Below are 17134 nucleotides of genomic sequence, written 5' to 3'. Positions count from 1 at the left end.
AGAACTAACATGTGATATCTACTAGTAGTAGTGAAACCTAGTAAACCCTAAACTTATTTAAGAACCTGCCTGTCACACCCTTCCCAGATGCCTGTGTGGGGTGGAATATTTGACTTACCAGGCATCCGGAGGAGTATAGCCTTCCTCACAGGTGCTGCCGGAGCACTGCCAGGTCCTTTAGGTGTCCAGTCAGCAGCTGAGAGGTCTGCAAAACAGAATCAAGTCATTAGTTGTGTATTTCAGCCCATTGGAAACCATGGTGAGCGGTTGAGCAAAAAGATACACAGCCCTTTGGGGACCTAAATGGCACTATTTCCTACTTTTCTGGAATGTCAATTCTTCTGAGTTAAAGAAGATATTCTGTAAAGGGGCCACTTTCCCAACAGATACGAATGCATTTTTAAAGCAGCAGCCATAAACAGGGCAGGCACAGAGTGAAATGAAGGGGATTGAAACCAAGAACAGAAGGCACATAGAATAAACTTAAAGGTAGCAGTAAAGTCTTGATTAAAAGATAGTAAGATTACATAGAGACAGTTGAGATTTGTGTTTTTCACCCGGGGGGTATGCTTGGGCTGCAGGATAATAAAGTTACAGTTATAGTAATTAGCAAAAGAATGGAAATAATGTGACTTCAGATAGCCTCAAAACCCCCAAACAGTGTTAAAATAGATGTGCTTAATTTGCAGAAATTTCTCACATTTTCTCAGCAGGCTTACTAGAACAGGACGCAAGGATGTATGTACACAGTGAAGCCATATCCCCCAGCAGGGGAGGGAAGGGAAAAGGAAAAGGTGGGAGGCTTGGAATTAGCCCATTTTCCAAACCCGTCTGTCTCCAGCTGACCCACCCTCTTGAACTGGAACATAAGCTTCCATCAGGACTAGGAAACCTCAAGTACCTATTTCACAACTGTTTCATGTGAGAGAAAAAAATGTAGTGGCTCCGATGGATTACAAATCAAATGGATTATGCCTGCCTGCAGTCCGAGGTTGCACTGAAAAAAATACAGCCACAGCCATGGGGGAACATGGACAAAATTAAAGTACCTCCAGAGGAGGGCTCTCTTAGATTGGTAGTGTATCAGACACCCAGGTCCTAAAAAAAAACCACAGTTGAAGTATCTGGGATATTTATCCTTTGCTACACGGCAGCTTAGTCATCCCTCTCATTCTCTTTGTTCTCTCTTTACCTCCTGGTTTTTGCACTTGCTTTTTCTCATCCATACGATTTATCCCTGTGATTCCTATGTATCTTGAGGTTTCAATTTAGAGATAACTCGCTCAGGGTGGACTTGCTGATGCTTTAGCCTCACCCCACTGCCACCTGTGGACAGAATACTCAGGACCAAGTACAATGCCTGGTGACTGTTCTTTAGTTCCTTACTTACATGTCCCCTTATCAGAGAGGCTTTTCCTGACTAGTGAATGTCAAATAGCAATCCTCCCACCTGCCTGAGATTTCCTATTTTTCCTTAACCTATTTTCTTACCACCTGACATGCTGCCCATTTATTAGTGTTGTTTTTTGTTGTTGTTGTTGTTGTTTGCTTATTATATCTCCCCTCACTAGAATATAAGCTCCATGACCCAGACATTTTATTTGTTTGTTTTAATACTGTGTCCCCAACACCTAAAGCAATGTCTTATAGTGAGTGCTCAATAAATCTATACTAATAAAAGGGTAATATGCTAATTAGACTGGGAGACATTCCAGACAAAGCCATGGTGGCGGGGCTGAGGCAGAGGCGGTTAGGGGCAATCAGGCCAGGAGGGGAGGACAATTGGGGGTGATCAGGCCAGTGGGGGGGGGGCAGTTAGGGGAGAGCAGGCTGGCAGTGGGGGGCAGTTGGGGGTGAGCCGACTGGCGGGGGGGCAGTTGGGGGCGAGCAGGCTGGTGGGGAGCAGTTGGGGACGAGAAGGCCAGTGGGGGGGGTAGTTGAGGGCAAGCAGGTTGGCAGGCAGAGTGGTTAGGGGCAATCAAGCAGGCAGGTAGGTGAGTGGGAGCCAGCGGTCCCGGAATGCAAGACCACAGGGATCGGGCCTAAACCGGCAGCCAGACATCCCCCGAGGGGTCCCAGATTGGAGAGGGTGCAGGCCAGGCTGAGGGACAACTCCCCCTCCCCCAGCATGAATTTCATGCACCGGGCCACTAGTATTTAATAAATTATTAGTAAAAGAATTAGAGAAGGCTTGGGGTGTTGGGACATGATAGTTGTCTTCAGATATTTGAAAGGTTGTCATGAGGAAGAAGGAATATATGTGAGTAGCTCTAGAAAATAAAATGTAAATGGCTTATTTATTGTGTTGGATTTTTAGTTTCTGTGCTTTGCTCCCTAAAAGATGGTGAGTTCTGTGATGCCACATAATTCCCAGTCTATAATAGTACCTGACACATAATTACCACAAAGTAGGTACTAATTGACTAAACATATGGAATGCTAGCCTGATTTCAATATTACAATGACCTGTGTAATATAATAATGAATCTCACAAGGTCGTTTTGTGAGATAGGATCTGTCAGTAGAAGCCTACTGGCTGTCTCTCTGGGTTACAGGACTGGTATTCCTGCACTGAGTAAGAATTAGGACATACCTACTTCCAGCTGTAAGAGTCTGTGCTTCTACATAAAAGAAAAAGAAAAAAGCCCCTCATGAAAGAATGAACAAAAGCATAGAACATAAATAAGTAACAGTTCTTTAAAGTAGAAGTTAATTCTCGTGAGCTCTAATTACTATTCTGAGTCCATCTACTCCCCTCATTCTTCATCCCTGGCACACTAGTTTCCCCGGACTCCAGTCCTCTTTTCATTTCTTCCACTTTTCCCCACTAAAACCCTTTTCCTGCATAGCAACTAGAGTAATACTGTAAAAATATAAGTCAGATTATATCACTCCCCTCCTTAAAGCCTCCCTATGCCTCCTCACATGGTCTACAAGGCCCTACAGGAATTAGCCTTATTTACTTCTCCATTCTCATGTACCATTTTCTCTTTGCCAAATACGATGAATGTCTTTCTATTCTTTGGAACATGCCTTCCTTTTAACTAGAAAATTCTTTCACCTCCTCTTCAAATGGCTGGTTTTTATCTCATTATTCAGGTCTCTGCTCAAATATCATCTTAGAGAAGCCTCCCATGACTACCCTGTCTTGTTATTCGTGCTCATTCTCTTTCACAATATCCAGTTTTGTTTTCCTCATGGCTTTTAGCACTAATTGAAATTATTTATTTTATGTCTCCTGTGCTAGAATTTAAACTTCATGAGAGCAGGGAACTTTGTCTGATCTACTGGTTATGTGTCCAGAACAGAACCCGCCATGTCATAGGCACTATTTGAGAAGTGAATTGATTAATAAATGCATACTATTCCCTAAAATTAAAAAATTAACAGCCATTTCCAATTTAAGCTAGTAGAGTAGTATTTCCTGAATTAGTATACTTATTAGTCTTTTGCTCTGTTGGTTACCATAGCACTCTTCATAATTAAGGTACAAACTTCCAGTGCCCAAGGAGGAGGGGAAAGGGCAAGTTAGTGGAATCCAGAGGGTAAAGACCAGGGGTTTTGTTAAACATCCCATAATGCAAGCTTCTCAATTTACAAAGGAGGAAAGGAAAGCTCTGTTCAGCTACGCCAGCTTAAAGATTATGAAGCTAAATCATGATTGTATTTATATAAATACTCTGGTTCAAGAACATGCACTTACCATTATTTTCAAAGTCTAATGATAGAACATGTTATTTTTAGAGGATCATCAGTAAATTCTGGAATTAAATCAAGAGAAAGTCTATTTTCAAAGGTAGTGCTTTCACTATAGCCAAAACCACCATAACTATTCACCTTAATTTGGTTACCTTTAGGAAATTAACATTGACAATTGAGTTTTATTATAAACTGCTTTATATAGTAACTAGAGGGAGTGAATTACTTTTCCTTAATGGTGTGTTAGCAAGAGAAACAAAAAAACACTAATAAATGTTATATTGTTGGAATAACATTTTGTTTTACTTGGGCAATTGCCCTGTTCTGTGCAGATTGGGGTTGTCCTGCCCTGTCTTGTTTGAAGTATTTTGTTTGAGCATATTTGTGGTGATATGACTTATTCTGGGAAACTAGCTGAAATGAACTCAATAAAATCAGCAGCATAAGTAATTATTTCTTTCTGTGATAAATTTCTCTTTCAAAGTCACAAAGAAGATATATATTTTGTACTGAACCATCAGTGAGATTTTTGCAAATGTCAGAAATATGCTAAGTGGGGTGAAATGTCAACTTTATTTTTACCATGTTGATCCAGAATGGAGAAACACACACAGCCAAACTCTGAGCCTCTATACACTGAATGGCCAGATTATTATGATCTCTGAACGCATAATAATCTGGCCACTCAGTGTGTGTGTGTGTGTGTGTGTGTGTGTGTGTGTATTAGAAGCCCGGTGCATGAATTCGTGCATGGGTGGGGTCCGGCCAGCCTGGCCAGGGGGAGGGGACATGGGCGATTGGCCGGCCTGCCTGCTGGTCGAACTCCTGGTCGAGGGGACAATTTGCACATTAGCCTTTTATTATATAGGATATACACTGAGTGGCCAGATTATTATGCGTTCAGAGATCATAATAATCTGGCCACTCAGTGTATATTTAAAAGGCTATCTCCAAGACAGCCTTCTGTAATTTATCATGCAGCTTCTGAGGTACATGTTTTATACATTCTCTACTTTAAGTTATAATCATATATTCTGCAAACAAAGACATGTCCAGCAGGCATGGTGTTGGAGTACTCTACCCTTTTGAAGTTACTATGTATTGTTTTTTTCAGTCATAATATATTTAAAATTAACAGCTTTGGCAATAAAAGATGCTTAATACAACATTATTTAAAATTCAGCAGAAGATAAATTTTGCTTTTTTATATTTTAACCATAATCTAAATTTGACCCAATATAGTCTTAACATTCAGTTCACCATAAAGCAAATCAAATTTTGAGTGGACTTTATTTTTTTTAATTTTATTGGTTAATACCAATATATAAATTTCAGGTATACAGCATTATACTTCGATATCTGTGTATTCTATTGCATGCTCACCCCAAAAAGTCTAATTCCCATCTGTTACCATATATCTGATCCCCTTTACCCATTTTTCCCTTCTCCCAGTCCCCTTCCTCCATGGTAACCCCCATTCTATTGTGATTATTATTGTTTTATTTTGAAAAATGTCAACTAACTTTTCACATTTTGCTAAACATATTTTAATTATTCTAATTTCTAAATTAATATAGCTAATTTTGATATTATTCATTCTTTGATTCAATAACAACTTTTGAACACCTACTGTGTATTAAGCACTATTGTTTCAGAAAGTGAAAAGATGACTAACTCACTTTCAAGGGTCCCTGGGGACTTTCCAATGTGTTATGTATTGTGGAGTGCAGAAGAAGTGGTTAGTTGAGCAAGAGGGAGGTGACATGGGATTGGCAGGTGGGTATAGAGTTTTAAAGAAGTATTGGAAGAAGAATGGGAGTTAAACAGATAGAAAAGGTAAGAAGGAACATTCCTAGACAGGAAATAGTACATGCAAAAGAATACATGTATGAAAGAACTTGGAAGATTCATAGATCTATAAGTAGTTGGTTATAGATGGAGGGTTGGATATGTTGGGGGGGGGGGGGAAGGGAAGTGAGCGAGTGGAAGTGAGGTCCAGACCTTGAAGAGAGGCACAGGTGCACATAACTAAAAACATAGGCTTTTGTATCCAATTGACTTAAATTTTAATCCTAGCTGCCCCTTATTTGTGGTTACTTAACCACTATCTTTTCTTGACTGTAAAATGGGAATATAGCACACAACTTGGCATACAGCGCGTTATCCATAAACAAGCAGCACACAATTTGGCATTTAGTGAGTTCCCAATAAATGGTGGCTATCACAATTCAGAATTTTATACTCTATCATCTAAACAATAAAGAGACATTGAATAATTTCAACTAAGTAATTACACTATTAGATTTCCATCTTATGAAATTAGCATAGTAGAATAAATTCAGGCAGGAAATCAGAAGATCAGTCCAGGCAAAACATGATGTCTTAGTCAGCTAGGGCTGCTTTAACAAATTGCCATCAGCTGGAAGGGTTAAACAACAAACCTTTATTTCTCACAGTTTGGAAGGCTGGGGAGGCCAAAATCAAGCTGCTGACAGATTTCAAGTCTGATCAGGGTTCTCTTCCTGGTTTTCAGAAGGTCACCCTCTTGCTATATCCTTACATGGTGGAGAGAGATCATCTCTCTTGTCTCTTCTTAAAAGACCATTACCATTCATTACTTTTCCTTAATGGTGTGTTAGCAAGAGCAATAAAAAAGAACTAATAAATGTTATATTGTTGGAAGGCTCCACATGACTTTTGCACAGCCCCACCTCCAAATACCGTCACATTGGAGATTAGGGCTTCCGTATATGAATTTGCAGGAAACAAACATTCAGTTCACAGAACATGATTAGCACTGAACTAAGACAGTTGCTGTGAGGATGGAGAAGTAGTATTTTGGAGAGATTTGGAGGTGAAATCAATATAGTTGGTAACCAACTTATAGGTGGATGTTGAAGGAAAGAGATATATCTAAGAACACTGAAATTTTCATCTTTGACAATTAGGTGAATGTTAGATAGAAATAACGGGGAAAACATACTTAATATTAACGTTTTAAGTGATATATTTGTGATATATTTATGATATTGACTTATTAATGTCAATAAGTTCAGTTTCTAATATAAGTAATACATGGAAATAAATATCTGGTTTGTTCATGAATGTGGGTGATAACTCAATGCAAGAGCATATAACTTCAAATACTACAACTTTGTATCTTAAGACTTGCCTCACACAAAAAGGCAATGTTAGAGGTTGACTATTTGTTGTCGTGTTTATATCAAACCAAAAGCATAATCTATACATATTGTGCTTTGTCTCCATTTCTTCTAGGGTCCCCAAGGACCAAGAGGTCAACCTGGGCCTCCTGTGAGTTTATTTATACTTATATCTGTGTATCATTGATGCTTATATGCTTGCCTGACTTGAGATATCTGCTGAATAAATTTTTTTTTAATTTGTTATGTCATAGGGTCCACCTGGAGCACCAGGCCCAAGAGTAAGTTTTCTTGGTTTTGTTTATTTTTTCTTAGTGAATCATTAACTTTCTAAAGCTTCCATTAACTCCCTCCATGCCCCTCTTTCCTGCGACTGTTCTTTTTGCTAATCTGATATAGAACCTTCCCAGCTATAATAATAATATCATGTCCAAGCCTCAGATTTCTTGTCTCTAAAATAGAGATGGTTTTAAATAAGAAGTAAAGCACTCAGCACAGTGCCTGACATAAAGATTGGTCAAAAAATACTAACTCCCTCCATTTCTTCCTACATCTGGTCCATAGCTCTCCTTTTTTAAGTCTTTCTTCTTCTTTTTTTCCCAGCCAGAGTTATTCACTTGTTAAGCTTTATATGAATCTCAGTTGCTGGTGGCTGTATAAACCCTCAGACTTCTTATGTATTTGCTTGTTACCTATTACAACCCTAACACTTGCTACCCTTATCTTTGAGGCAATGCTTCTGTTGCCTCATTGTCAGGCATTATTTCCTGGCCTCTAATGTTCCCAGCCTTGTTTCCCTTGTACTCTGTATCCACTTTATCTTCCTGCTGTCTATAAGGGATCTCCTTCTATCCCCAATCTCACCCCCACCCCACCCCTACAGCATCCTAGTCAAATACAATGATCCTTGGTTAGATTTCCTGCATAAATGAGATCCACTGTTGGCTACGCTATCCCAAACAGTGGCCAGTCCCATGCCTTCCAAGCCTTACTTATTTCCACATGCTTCTCTAGTGTCATTTGGATCTGTGGCAGTTCTAGTTGGCTGGTCATTATGGCCTACTCACAGGAGGTCAGGAACTCTTCATTCCTCTCAGCTTTTCATCGGGGTAGGGAATAACTTTCAAGCAAAGTGCCATAAGGAAGACTGTCTCCTTGGAAACAGGAGGTTCATTTCTCTATGATTTTTAAAAATTACTCCCCCTTTCTGTCCATTTGATTAATAAAACCTTCCCTGGCATGAATATCAATGCAGATGTCTTTCTTTAAATCTTCAAATTACTGTCAACTTTTCTGTTCTTCCTTTCACCCTGGTTCAATATAAAAGAAAAAAAATCAGTATATATCCACTAGTAAGAATAAATATTGTGTTGCAAAACTTTTCAGTTAAATATATGTTTGTTTGTGTGAATCTTGTCATGATGTAAAATGTATTTCTTACCATGGGTCAAGATAAGAAAAGTTTAAAAATTTCTAATCTCATTCCCTTTTAAAAATAAAGTAAGTTACTCAAGTTCCTAAAGTAGAATAGCTAGAGGGAAGTGTTTCAGGAAAAGGGACATAAATTGATGGTGCATTTGAATTATCAGGGTGATGACCAAAACTCAGTGCACATGGTAAGATACTTAAAAAGTGACAAAGAAATAAACAAGAAGTCAAACTTAACCAAAAATGATTGGTGGGATAAAGGGAAGAATGGGATGGATATATATGTCTGTGTCTGATGTGCGGAAAACAGTAATCATTTAAATCATTAAATGAGATAAGGAATTTTCAACTCAGTTATTCTAATTAATGGGTCAACTGTGCAACCTGGATTGGTGACTTGAGAGTTTACAGCTGCTGGTACCATCCTGGTCCCCTAGAATAAGCAATTACTTCAACCTGGAGAAGTGTGTGACCGGAAATCAGTTCCTATCCCATCAGTGTTTGCATCATCCATTGATCTTAAGATGGCCTGGAAAATAACACCTCTCAAAATACTGGGGTGCCCTGACCAGGGCCACATTTCATTCAAATAAATTGTGAGAGAAATGTGACAATTATACTCCCCCAAGTTATAATGAAGCTTTCTAATCTCCCTATTAGTCTCCCCAATCTGATAACTCATTCTCTGTATTCTATTTTATGTCACCTTTCTATAAACAGTAAGTGATTTTCATGTAAGAATATGTTCTAACTAGAATACATGGAGGAAGCTACTTCTTTGGGATTCCCTCACTGTGCCTAATGTAAGTTTTACATTCAGATGTGCGCTCTTAAATGTTGTTGAATGACTTCCAAAGCAAAATAGTCTCTCTGGGCCTGCCTTCCCTAAAGGCTAACCTTGAGAAAAATTAACAGTCAACACATTAAATGCCTACAATGTGCCAGGCAAGAAGCTTTGTGAATACATTGGAAATTACATGATTATAGATATTGCCAACAAAATTCATGAGTGGCCAAGTGTTATGATCTTTTTTCTTTTCAATGGCTATTGAAAAAGTTGCTTTTTTTTTTTGAGTTGACATTTGCACTGATGGTGATTAAAATTTCTGGTACCTTAGCATAAATGCAGCACCAAACTGTATACGACTAAACTACTAAAGGTCATTGTGTTTTTATTGCCACACACTCACAAAATGAAACATGGTCATTTCACTACAAAATGTACAATTTATTCATCCATTCAGGCTTCTGCTACTGGGTGTCTAAGTTATTTCCAATCTTTTCCTGATACAAATAGTACCAATGTGTTATTCGTCTACATATCAGTTCGCAGAATATCTATAGGACCAATTTCCAGAAGTGAGCTGGTTAGGTGTAAGGGATAATGAACATATTTACTTACTTATTATTTTAATTGTGATAAAATATACATAACATAAAAGTTATCATTTTAACAACTTTAAGTATACAGTTTAATGGTATTAAGTACATTCACATTGTTGTGCAACCATGCCTAGAATTTTTTCTTCTTCCAGAACTGAAACTCTATATTCAGTAAATAATAATTCTCCATTCCTCCCTTTCCCTAGCCCCTGGCAACCACCATTCTACTTTCTATCTTTATTAATTTGGCTACTCTTGGTACCTCATAGAAGTGAAGTCATACAGTATTTGTTCTTTTTAGACTGGCTTATTTCACTAAACATATGTCTTCAGGGTTCATCCACATTGTAGCATGTATCATTGTATGTATGTACCACATTTTGTTTGTCTAGAGGGACAGTTGGATTGCTTTCATATTTTTGCTGTTGTGAATAATGCTGGTATGCACATAGGTGTCCAAACATCTGTTAAGACTCCCTGCTTTCAGTACATTTCAGCATATTGGAATTACTGGATCATATAGTAATTCCACGCTTAACATTTTGCGCAACTGCTATACTGTTTTCCACAGCAGCTGCGCCATTTCACTTTCTCACCAGCAATGCACGGGGTTCTAAATTCTCCACATCTTGAGAATACCTGTTATATTCTATCTGGTTTTATAATAGCCATCCTAATGGGTGTGAAGTGGTATCTAACTCTGGTTTTGATTTGCATTTCCCTAGTGATTAGTGATGTTGTTCATCTTTTTATGTGCTTATTGGCTTATATATCTCCTTTGAGAAAATGTCTATTCAAATATCTTCTTTGGAAAAATGGGCTTCTATTTCTGCTTTAGAAAAATGTTTTTGCCCCTTTTTTATTATTGGGTTGCTTGTTTTTGTTTTGTTGCTTTTGTTGAGTTGTAGGAAATCTTTAGGTATTCTGAATATTAATTTCTTATCAGATAGGTAATTTGCAAATATCTTTTCCCATTCCATGGGCTGCCTTTTCACTCTGTTGATAGTGTCCTTTGCACAGTAGTCTTTAATTTTTATGTAGGCCAGCTTATCTCCTTTTTCTTTTGTTGCCTTATTTTTTGTGTCATATCCAAAAAAATCATTGTTAAATCCAATGTCATGAAGCTTTTTCCCGATACTTACTTCTAAGAGTTTTATAGTTTTAGCGCTTATATTTAACTCTTTAATCCATTTTGAGTAAATTTTTGTATCTGATGTAAGGTACGGGTATAACTTCATTTTTCTGCATGTGTATATCAAATTTTCTCAGCACTATTTGTTGGAAAGACTCTTCTTTCCTTACTGAATGGTCATAGCACCCTTGTAAAAAAAATATTTGACTATATATGAGGATTTATTTCTGGACTCAGTTTTATTCCATTGGTCCATATATCTATCTTTATACCAGTATCACACTGCTTTGATTACTGTAGCTTTGTAGTAAGTTTTTAAATTGAAGTGTGAGATCTCCAACTTTCTTCTTCTTTTCAAGATTGTTATGGCTATTTGGGATTTACATTGTCTTTTAGATTTACCCATATAGTTACCTTTACCAGTGCTCTTTATTTTTTCATGTGAATTCAATTTTCTGCCTTGTATCCTTTAATTTCAGCCTAAAAGACTCCTATATTATTTCTCGGGAAAGACTTGCTAGTGATGTACAGCCTCAGTATTTGTTTATCTGAAAATGTCTTAATGTTTCCTCATTTGTGAAGAATAGTTTTACTGGCTATAAATTTTTTGGTTGACAGTCCTTTTCTTTCAGCACTCTGAAAATGTAATCCTACTGCCTTCTCATCTTTATTAGTTTGATAAAAAATCAGTTGCTAATATTATTGAGGATCTTTTGGATATGATGAGTTGCTCCTCTCTTTCTGCTTTCAAGTTTCTCTCCATATTTTTAGCTTTTAACACTCTGATTCTGATGTGTCTATGGGAGTTCATTGAGCTTCTTGGATCTTTTGATAAATGTTTCTCATAAAATTTGGAACATTTTAAGTCACTATTCTTTAAATATTTTTCCTGCCACTTTTTATCTCTCCACCTCTTCTGAAAATTTAATTATGTATATGTTTGTATGCTTTCATTTGTCCTATAGGTCTCTGAGTCTCTTCACATTCTTCACTCTTTTTCATTATACTCCTCTGACTGGATAATCTCAATAAGCCTATCTCTAACTTTACTGATTCTTTTTTCTGACTACTTAAATCTACTGACGAGCCTCTCTAGTTAAAAAAAAAATTGTTTAATCCTCACCTGAGAATATTTTTTATTGAATTTTAGAGAGAGTGGGTGGGATGGGGAGAGACAGGGAGAGAGAAACATCTATGTGACAGAGACACATATATTTGTTGCCTTTTGCATCTGCCTGGACCTGGGACTGGGGATTGAACCTGCAATCAAGGTATTGCCCTTGTACAGAATCGAACCTGGACCCTTCGGTCTGCAGGCCGAGGCTCTATCCACTGAACCAAATCATCTAGGGCCCTCTCTAGTAAATTTTCATTTCAGTTATTGTACATTTCAACTACAGAATTTGGTTCTTTAATTTCCATCTCTGTATTGATATTGAAATTACCACTTGTCAAGTTTTGATATAGTATCAAAGAAGGATATCCATGCCCAGCTGGCATGGCTCAATGGTTGAGTGTCGACCTATGAACTAGGAGGTCACAGTTCAATTCCTGGTCAGGGCACATGCCCGTGTTACAGGCTGGATCTCCAGTGTGGTTGATGCTTCTGTCTCTTCCTCTCCCTTCCTTTCTGAAATCATTAAAAATATATTTTTTAAAATCACTTAAAAAAAGAATACCAAAATCATCTGAAAAGATACTAAAATAATCCTTCTTCCAACTGTGTATCTCTATAAAGCCAGCTTTGTTCATATAATTCAACTAAAATAATATATAACAGATTAAATACAGAAGCAAATAAGAGAATCCTCTATCTCTTATTAACCCAGATAGTTAAGAGATGTACAAAGTGTAAAACAATACCACGCCTATCACTATTTTGTTTTGGAAAGTTGTAATTACTTTTCATTAAAAAATAGTTTGTATTTACATATAGTGGATTTTTTGTTTTAAAGTAATTAATACAAATTGTTTTAAATTTTGTTTTAATTTCTACTATGGTAAATATCAAAAGTTATAACTCAGATAAAAGAAAGCTGTTTACAGCCCTTACCAATATTTAAAAGTGCAGAAGGATCCTAAGTATGAAGATCTTAGAACTGCTATACTAGATTTTGTAAGATTAAAGCCCTAATTACAAACCCACTGGAAAATATGAAGGTGGCTATTGTTTATTACTGAATTCAGTTGTCCATGTTTAGTGCCAATATTTTTGTGTGACTCCTATCCAAAATCTGCCCATTCGCGTAGACATGGTGGTCCAAACTATTTCATCTGCACAGAACTTTTCAGGCTTACTCTCTCTGCTTCTGGAATAGGCCATGCTTCTCTGTCTCGTGGCCTTTGTGCAAGGTTGTTACTTCTGCCTACAAAGCCCTACAAACCTCCTCTAACAATCATAGTCATTCTTCATATCTCAGCTCAGAAGTCACAACTTCAAGGAAGCCTTCCCTGGTCTCTCCTTCCCAAACCTCGTCTAGCCTCCAGAGTTGATTCAGACTCCCTCATTTCTCTGATAGGTCCATGTTCTTTCCTTTAATGGCACATATCACAATTTGTAATTATGTACTTTTGAGGTGATGTGGTTAATGCCTTTTTCCCTCTTTGAACTTCAGCTCCACAGGAGCAATTTTCTTTTTTGCTCACCATTTTTTCCTCAATTTGTATCACAGTGTTTGGCAGTATATGTATACAGAATGATTCAATTATTTTCCAATATGAAAACCACATGTTGCGGCAAGGAAGAGTGCATTTTATTGATTGTCCCATCATTTTAAATAGTTTTTCAAATTACCAACCATGGGCTATGAAAGATCTGTTGAAAACAGTTTCTATTATATGGACCTCCAAGTAAAAAGATATGTTAGCAGTACAATCATTCTGAAAGAAATTAGATTGCATGATTAGCTCATACAGATGCCATTTCTCAGAACTTTCTCTCAACTCATGCTTCTCAGTTTCCAACCTTTTTAAAAACTAAAACACAAGAAATATTTTTACTAATGGTTTTGCTGAGTCTTTCTCTAAAAATATCTCTTATTAAATGTAGGAGGAGATTGGATTTATATTGTATTATTTCTTTGGGGACTAATGGTACATTTTCCAACTTTAGAAATTGTTTTTAAGACCGCAGAAGTATCAGATTAAACTAATGTGACTACCTCAACACAGTAGTATTCATTCTATTTTCCTTCCAAGAATGGAACTTAAAAATTACTACAGTTATTTATTCTTCACTTTACAATTTATTAACTGAGGGGGTCATATTTCATTCTTCTTCCTCTTGAGTAATTTTGTGTGTGTTTTCATGCAGCAGAGACAAATAGTTTTTCATTGGAAAGCTCTAGCATTTGGCCTTTTTTAATTAGGAGACTTTTGAAATTTGGATGAAGGCAGCATATTGTCCTTCCAGATAGCCAGGTAATATTTGCAAGATCTGTCTAACCATAGAGGTACAAACCCCTTTCAGATACTAAGTCTAGTATACTTTTAACAGCAGTGCTTTCAGAATTTACAGCCTTCACTGTAGAGCACTCGGTGTTGATCTTATTGCTGATCTAAAATAGTTTTGTTTTACACAGAAACAAATGGATATCAATGCTGCTATTCAAGCCTTGTTTGAATCACATACTGCCCTACAGATGGAGGTAATATATCTAGCTTTATTTACATTGGCAGTCTCAGTATACAAATTAAACAGAAATTTTTTGGAGGCCAGAATGTGGGTTTATCTCAAATATTATATTTAAAACAGATTTAAAATAATGGAGCCATTTTAAGGACAAAGTAAGTGATTTTAATAAATAGAAATATACACATAGAATTTTTAAGGGATACATTTAAAATAAAAATGTAATATTATTAAAGGATTTTTATAAGGAATGTGGTACTATCGAAGAAAAATAACAAAATTAAGTTGCCATTTCTTAACATGAAACCTATCATCACTACTTATTTTTCTTATTTAAACTCTATTCAATGTATAATTTTTAAAAAACATTTTGTAGTAGGCATAGTAATTGTTACATTTATGCCAGCTTGAAAACTAGACTTCTGAGTGTAAATTTAATCTCTATTTAGGATCAAAATTAATAAAGCATACACAAATGCCTATATTTAAATATAAGACATTTTTTACATCCTACTCCCAAAACATTGTACACAATAGGAATACATTTTTCTTCTGTGTTGATCTGTGTTTATCATTAGAGTTACCTATTGTTAATGGCTAACCTATGTGTTTTTGCTAACATCATTTTTATGATGACTTGGCAGAGCTATCAGAATACTGAAGTGACTTTAATTGACTACAGTGCAGAGATATTCAAAACCCTGAACTACCTTAGCAATTTACTGCACAGCATCAAGAATCCTCTTGGCACACGCGATAACCCAGCACGAATCTGCAAAGATTTGCTCAACTGTGAACACAAAGTATCAGATGGTAAGTTCTTGGTTTCCTCAAACTCAGATGTGTAATTTCATTTAATCATTTCATTCAGTGTGTTTGACATTTGCTGTGTGTTTATTCCAAATATTAATTATTTTGAACAAATCCTGGCAGAAGGCATTTTAATGTCAACAAGAACCAAATACTCTTTGAGGAAGTCATGCTTCAGAGTATCCTTTTCTGAGGGCTCACCTTGCAAATGTTTTCTACTACACATCCTATTGATCCCTAACTTTTCCCACTCTTCCTGTATCACTTGCTTACACTTTGTTCTTGGAATGTGTCACATTCATGTTAAAATTAAAATGGAAGGGAGGACTTTTGGGTTGACAGGAGCCCCTATCAGGACCCTCAAAGTTGGCAACATAAAGAAATCTATCATAGAACTCCCTCCACCTCCTAAAATTATAGTTTTTACACAAAATGCAATTTACATGCCTCATTTCATAATTGGTGACTACAAAAGCTAAGTGGTTTGTTATTTTTGAAATTTTCTTATCTCTCCACAGATACCCCAGTATCCGTTAATTAGATGTGCAAAATAAATTTAGAATAGAATCAGCAAGGAAAAGTTTTTTGTTTGTTTGTTTGTTTGGGGGGGGGGACAAATTATAACCTTTCTTACTGATTTTTTTTGGGGGGGCAAGGAAAAGTTTTAAAGTGAGTGGAGTCATCATCATTATTTGATGATAAGAAGGGGAAATCCTGTCTGTTACAATATGTCATTTAATTTTAATTTTTATTGGTCAGCCATAGAGTTAATATTAGTAGTTATCAGTTTTTACTAAAAACTCTAGTACCAACACTAGTACCAAATAAGCTGATTTGAAAAAGATAACTAAATTATATCATTCTGGAGGGTGAACAGTAGTCCATATTTTATTTATTTTAATTTTATATATACATACATACCACATAAACACACACAATTTTTTGTCAAAAAGAAAATCTACTTCCATTCTGAAATTATTAATTTTATATTCTATCTAATAAAAGAGTAAAATGCAAATTGACCTTACTTCTGCTACACCCACAAGCCACGCCCACCAGCCAATCAGGTGTGAGTATGCAAATTAACCCAGAGGAAGCCAAGCTTCCCACACACCCTGGCCGGCCCTGGACTCCACTCAAGGATACAAAGTTTCATTTATAGAAGATAAATAAATTCCAACAAAAATGATGGCAGCCACGTAGCTGGACAGAGCAGGAGGTTTGGGTTGCCTCTGGCGATGGAGGAAGCCAAGCTTCCTGGCCTGCCTTGGCCATAGCTCAAGGCTACAAAGTTTCAATTATAGAAGATAAATAAATTCCAACAAAAATGGCTGTGGCACCGAAACCGGTTTGGCTCAGTGGATAGAGCGTCGGCCTGCGGACTGAAGGGTCCAGGGTTCGATTCCAGTCAAGGGCATGTACCTTGGTTGTGGGAACATCCCCAGTAGGGGGTGTGTAGGAGGCAGCTTATTGATGTTTCTCTCTCATCGATGTTTCTAACTCTCTATCCCTCTCCCTTCCTCTCTGTAAAAAAATCAATAAAAATATATATATATTTTTTAAATGGCTGTGGCCACGGAGTGAGCAGGGGGCTTGGGTTTCCCTGGCGATGGAGGAAGCCAAGCTTTCAGCCCGCCCTGGCCTGCCCTGGCCTCCACTCAAGGCTACAAAGTTTCAATTATAGAAGATAAATAAATCCCAGATACCAGGGCCTCTGCTTGGGTCGCCGGGGGGCATGGCCAGCCTGCAATCCACCACAGGCCCATTGCCCAGGCCGCCCCACACCCCAAGGGAACCCCCACCCTGATCTGGGACACCCTTCAGGGCAAACCAGCTGGCCCCCACCCTTGCACGAGGCCTCTATCCTATCTAATAGAAGAGTAATATGCA

The 17134-nt window shown here is 37.2% G+C and overlaps 1 protein-coding gene and 1 long non-coding RNA gene across 2 annotated transcripts in view; one reads left to right on the top strand and one right to left on the bottom strand.

Annotated features, from left to right (window-relative positions):
• Positions 1–17134, top strand: part of COL24A1 (collagen type XXIV alpha 1 chain) — a 318617-nt gene that overhangs the window by 290043 nt on the left and 11440 nt on the right. The window contains exons 54-57 of the mRNA XM_054721397.1: positions 6976–7011; positions 7115–7141; positions 14385–14450; positions 15079–15247. Of these exons, the coding sequence (XP_054577372.1) occupies positions 6976–7011; positions 7115–7141; positions 14385–14450; positions 15079–15247 (298 nt within the window). The remainder of the gene's footprint in view (positions 1–6975; positions 7012–7114; positions 7142–14384; positions 14451–15078; positions 15248–17134) is intronic.
• Positions 131–15225, bottom strand: LOC129150348 (uncharacterized). The gene is made up of 3 exons (XR_008557072.1): positions 15145–15225; positions 7928–8170; positions 131–205 (listed from the first exon to the last, which is right to left on the bottom strand). It is a non-coding gene; the product is annotated as an uncharacterized LOC129150348 (long non-coding RNA).

The sequence above is a fragment of the Eptesicus fuscus genome, chromosome 9 (assembly GCF_027574615.1).
Source record: "Eptesicus fuscus isolate TK198812 chromosome 9, DD_ASM_mEF_20220401, whole genome shotgun sequence".
Classification (NCBI taxonomy): Eukaryota; Metazoa; Chordata; class Mammalia; order Chiroptera; family Vespertilionidae; genus Eptesicus; species Eptesicus fuscus.
The sequence above is the reverse complement of the archived record's forward strand: the minus strand, read 5'-3'. Positions and strand labels throughout refer to the sequence as shown.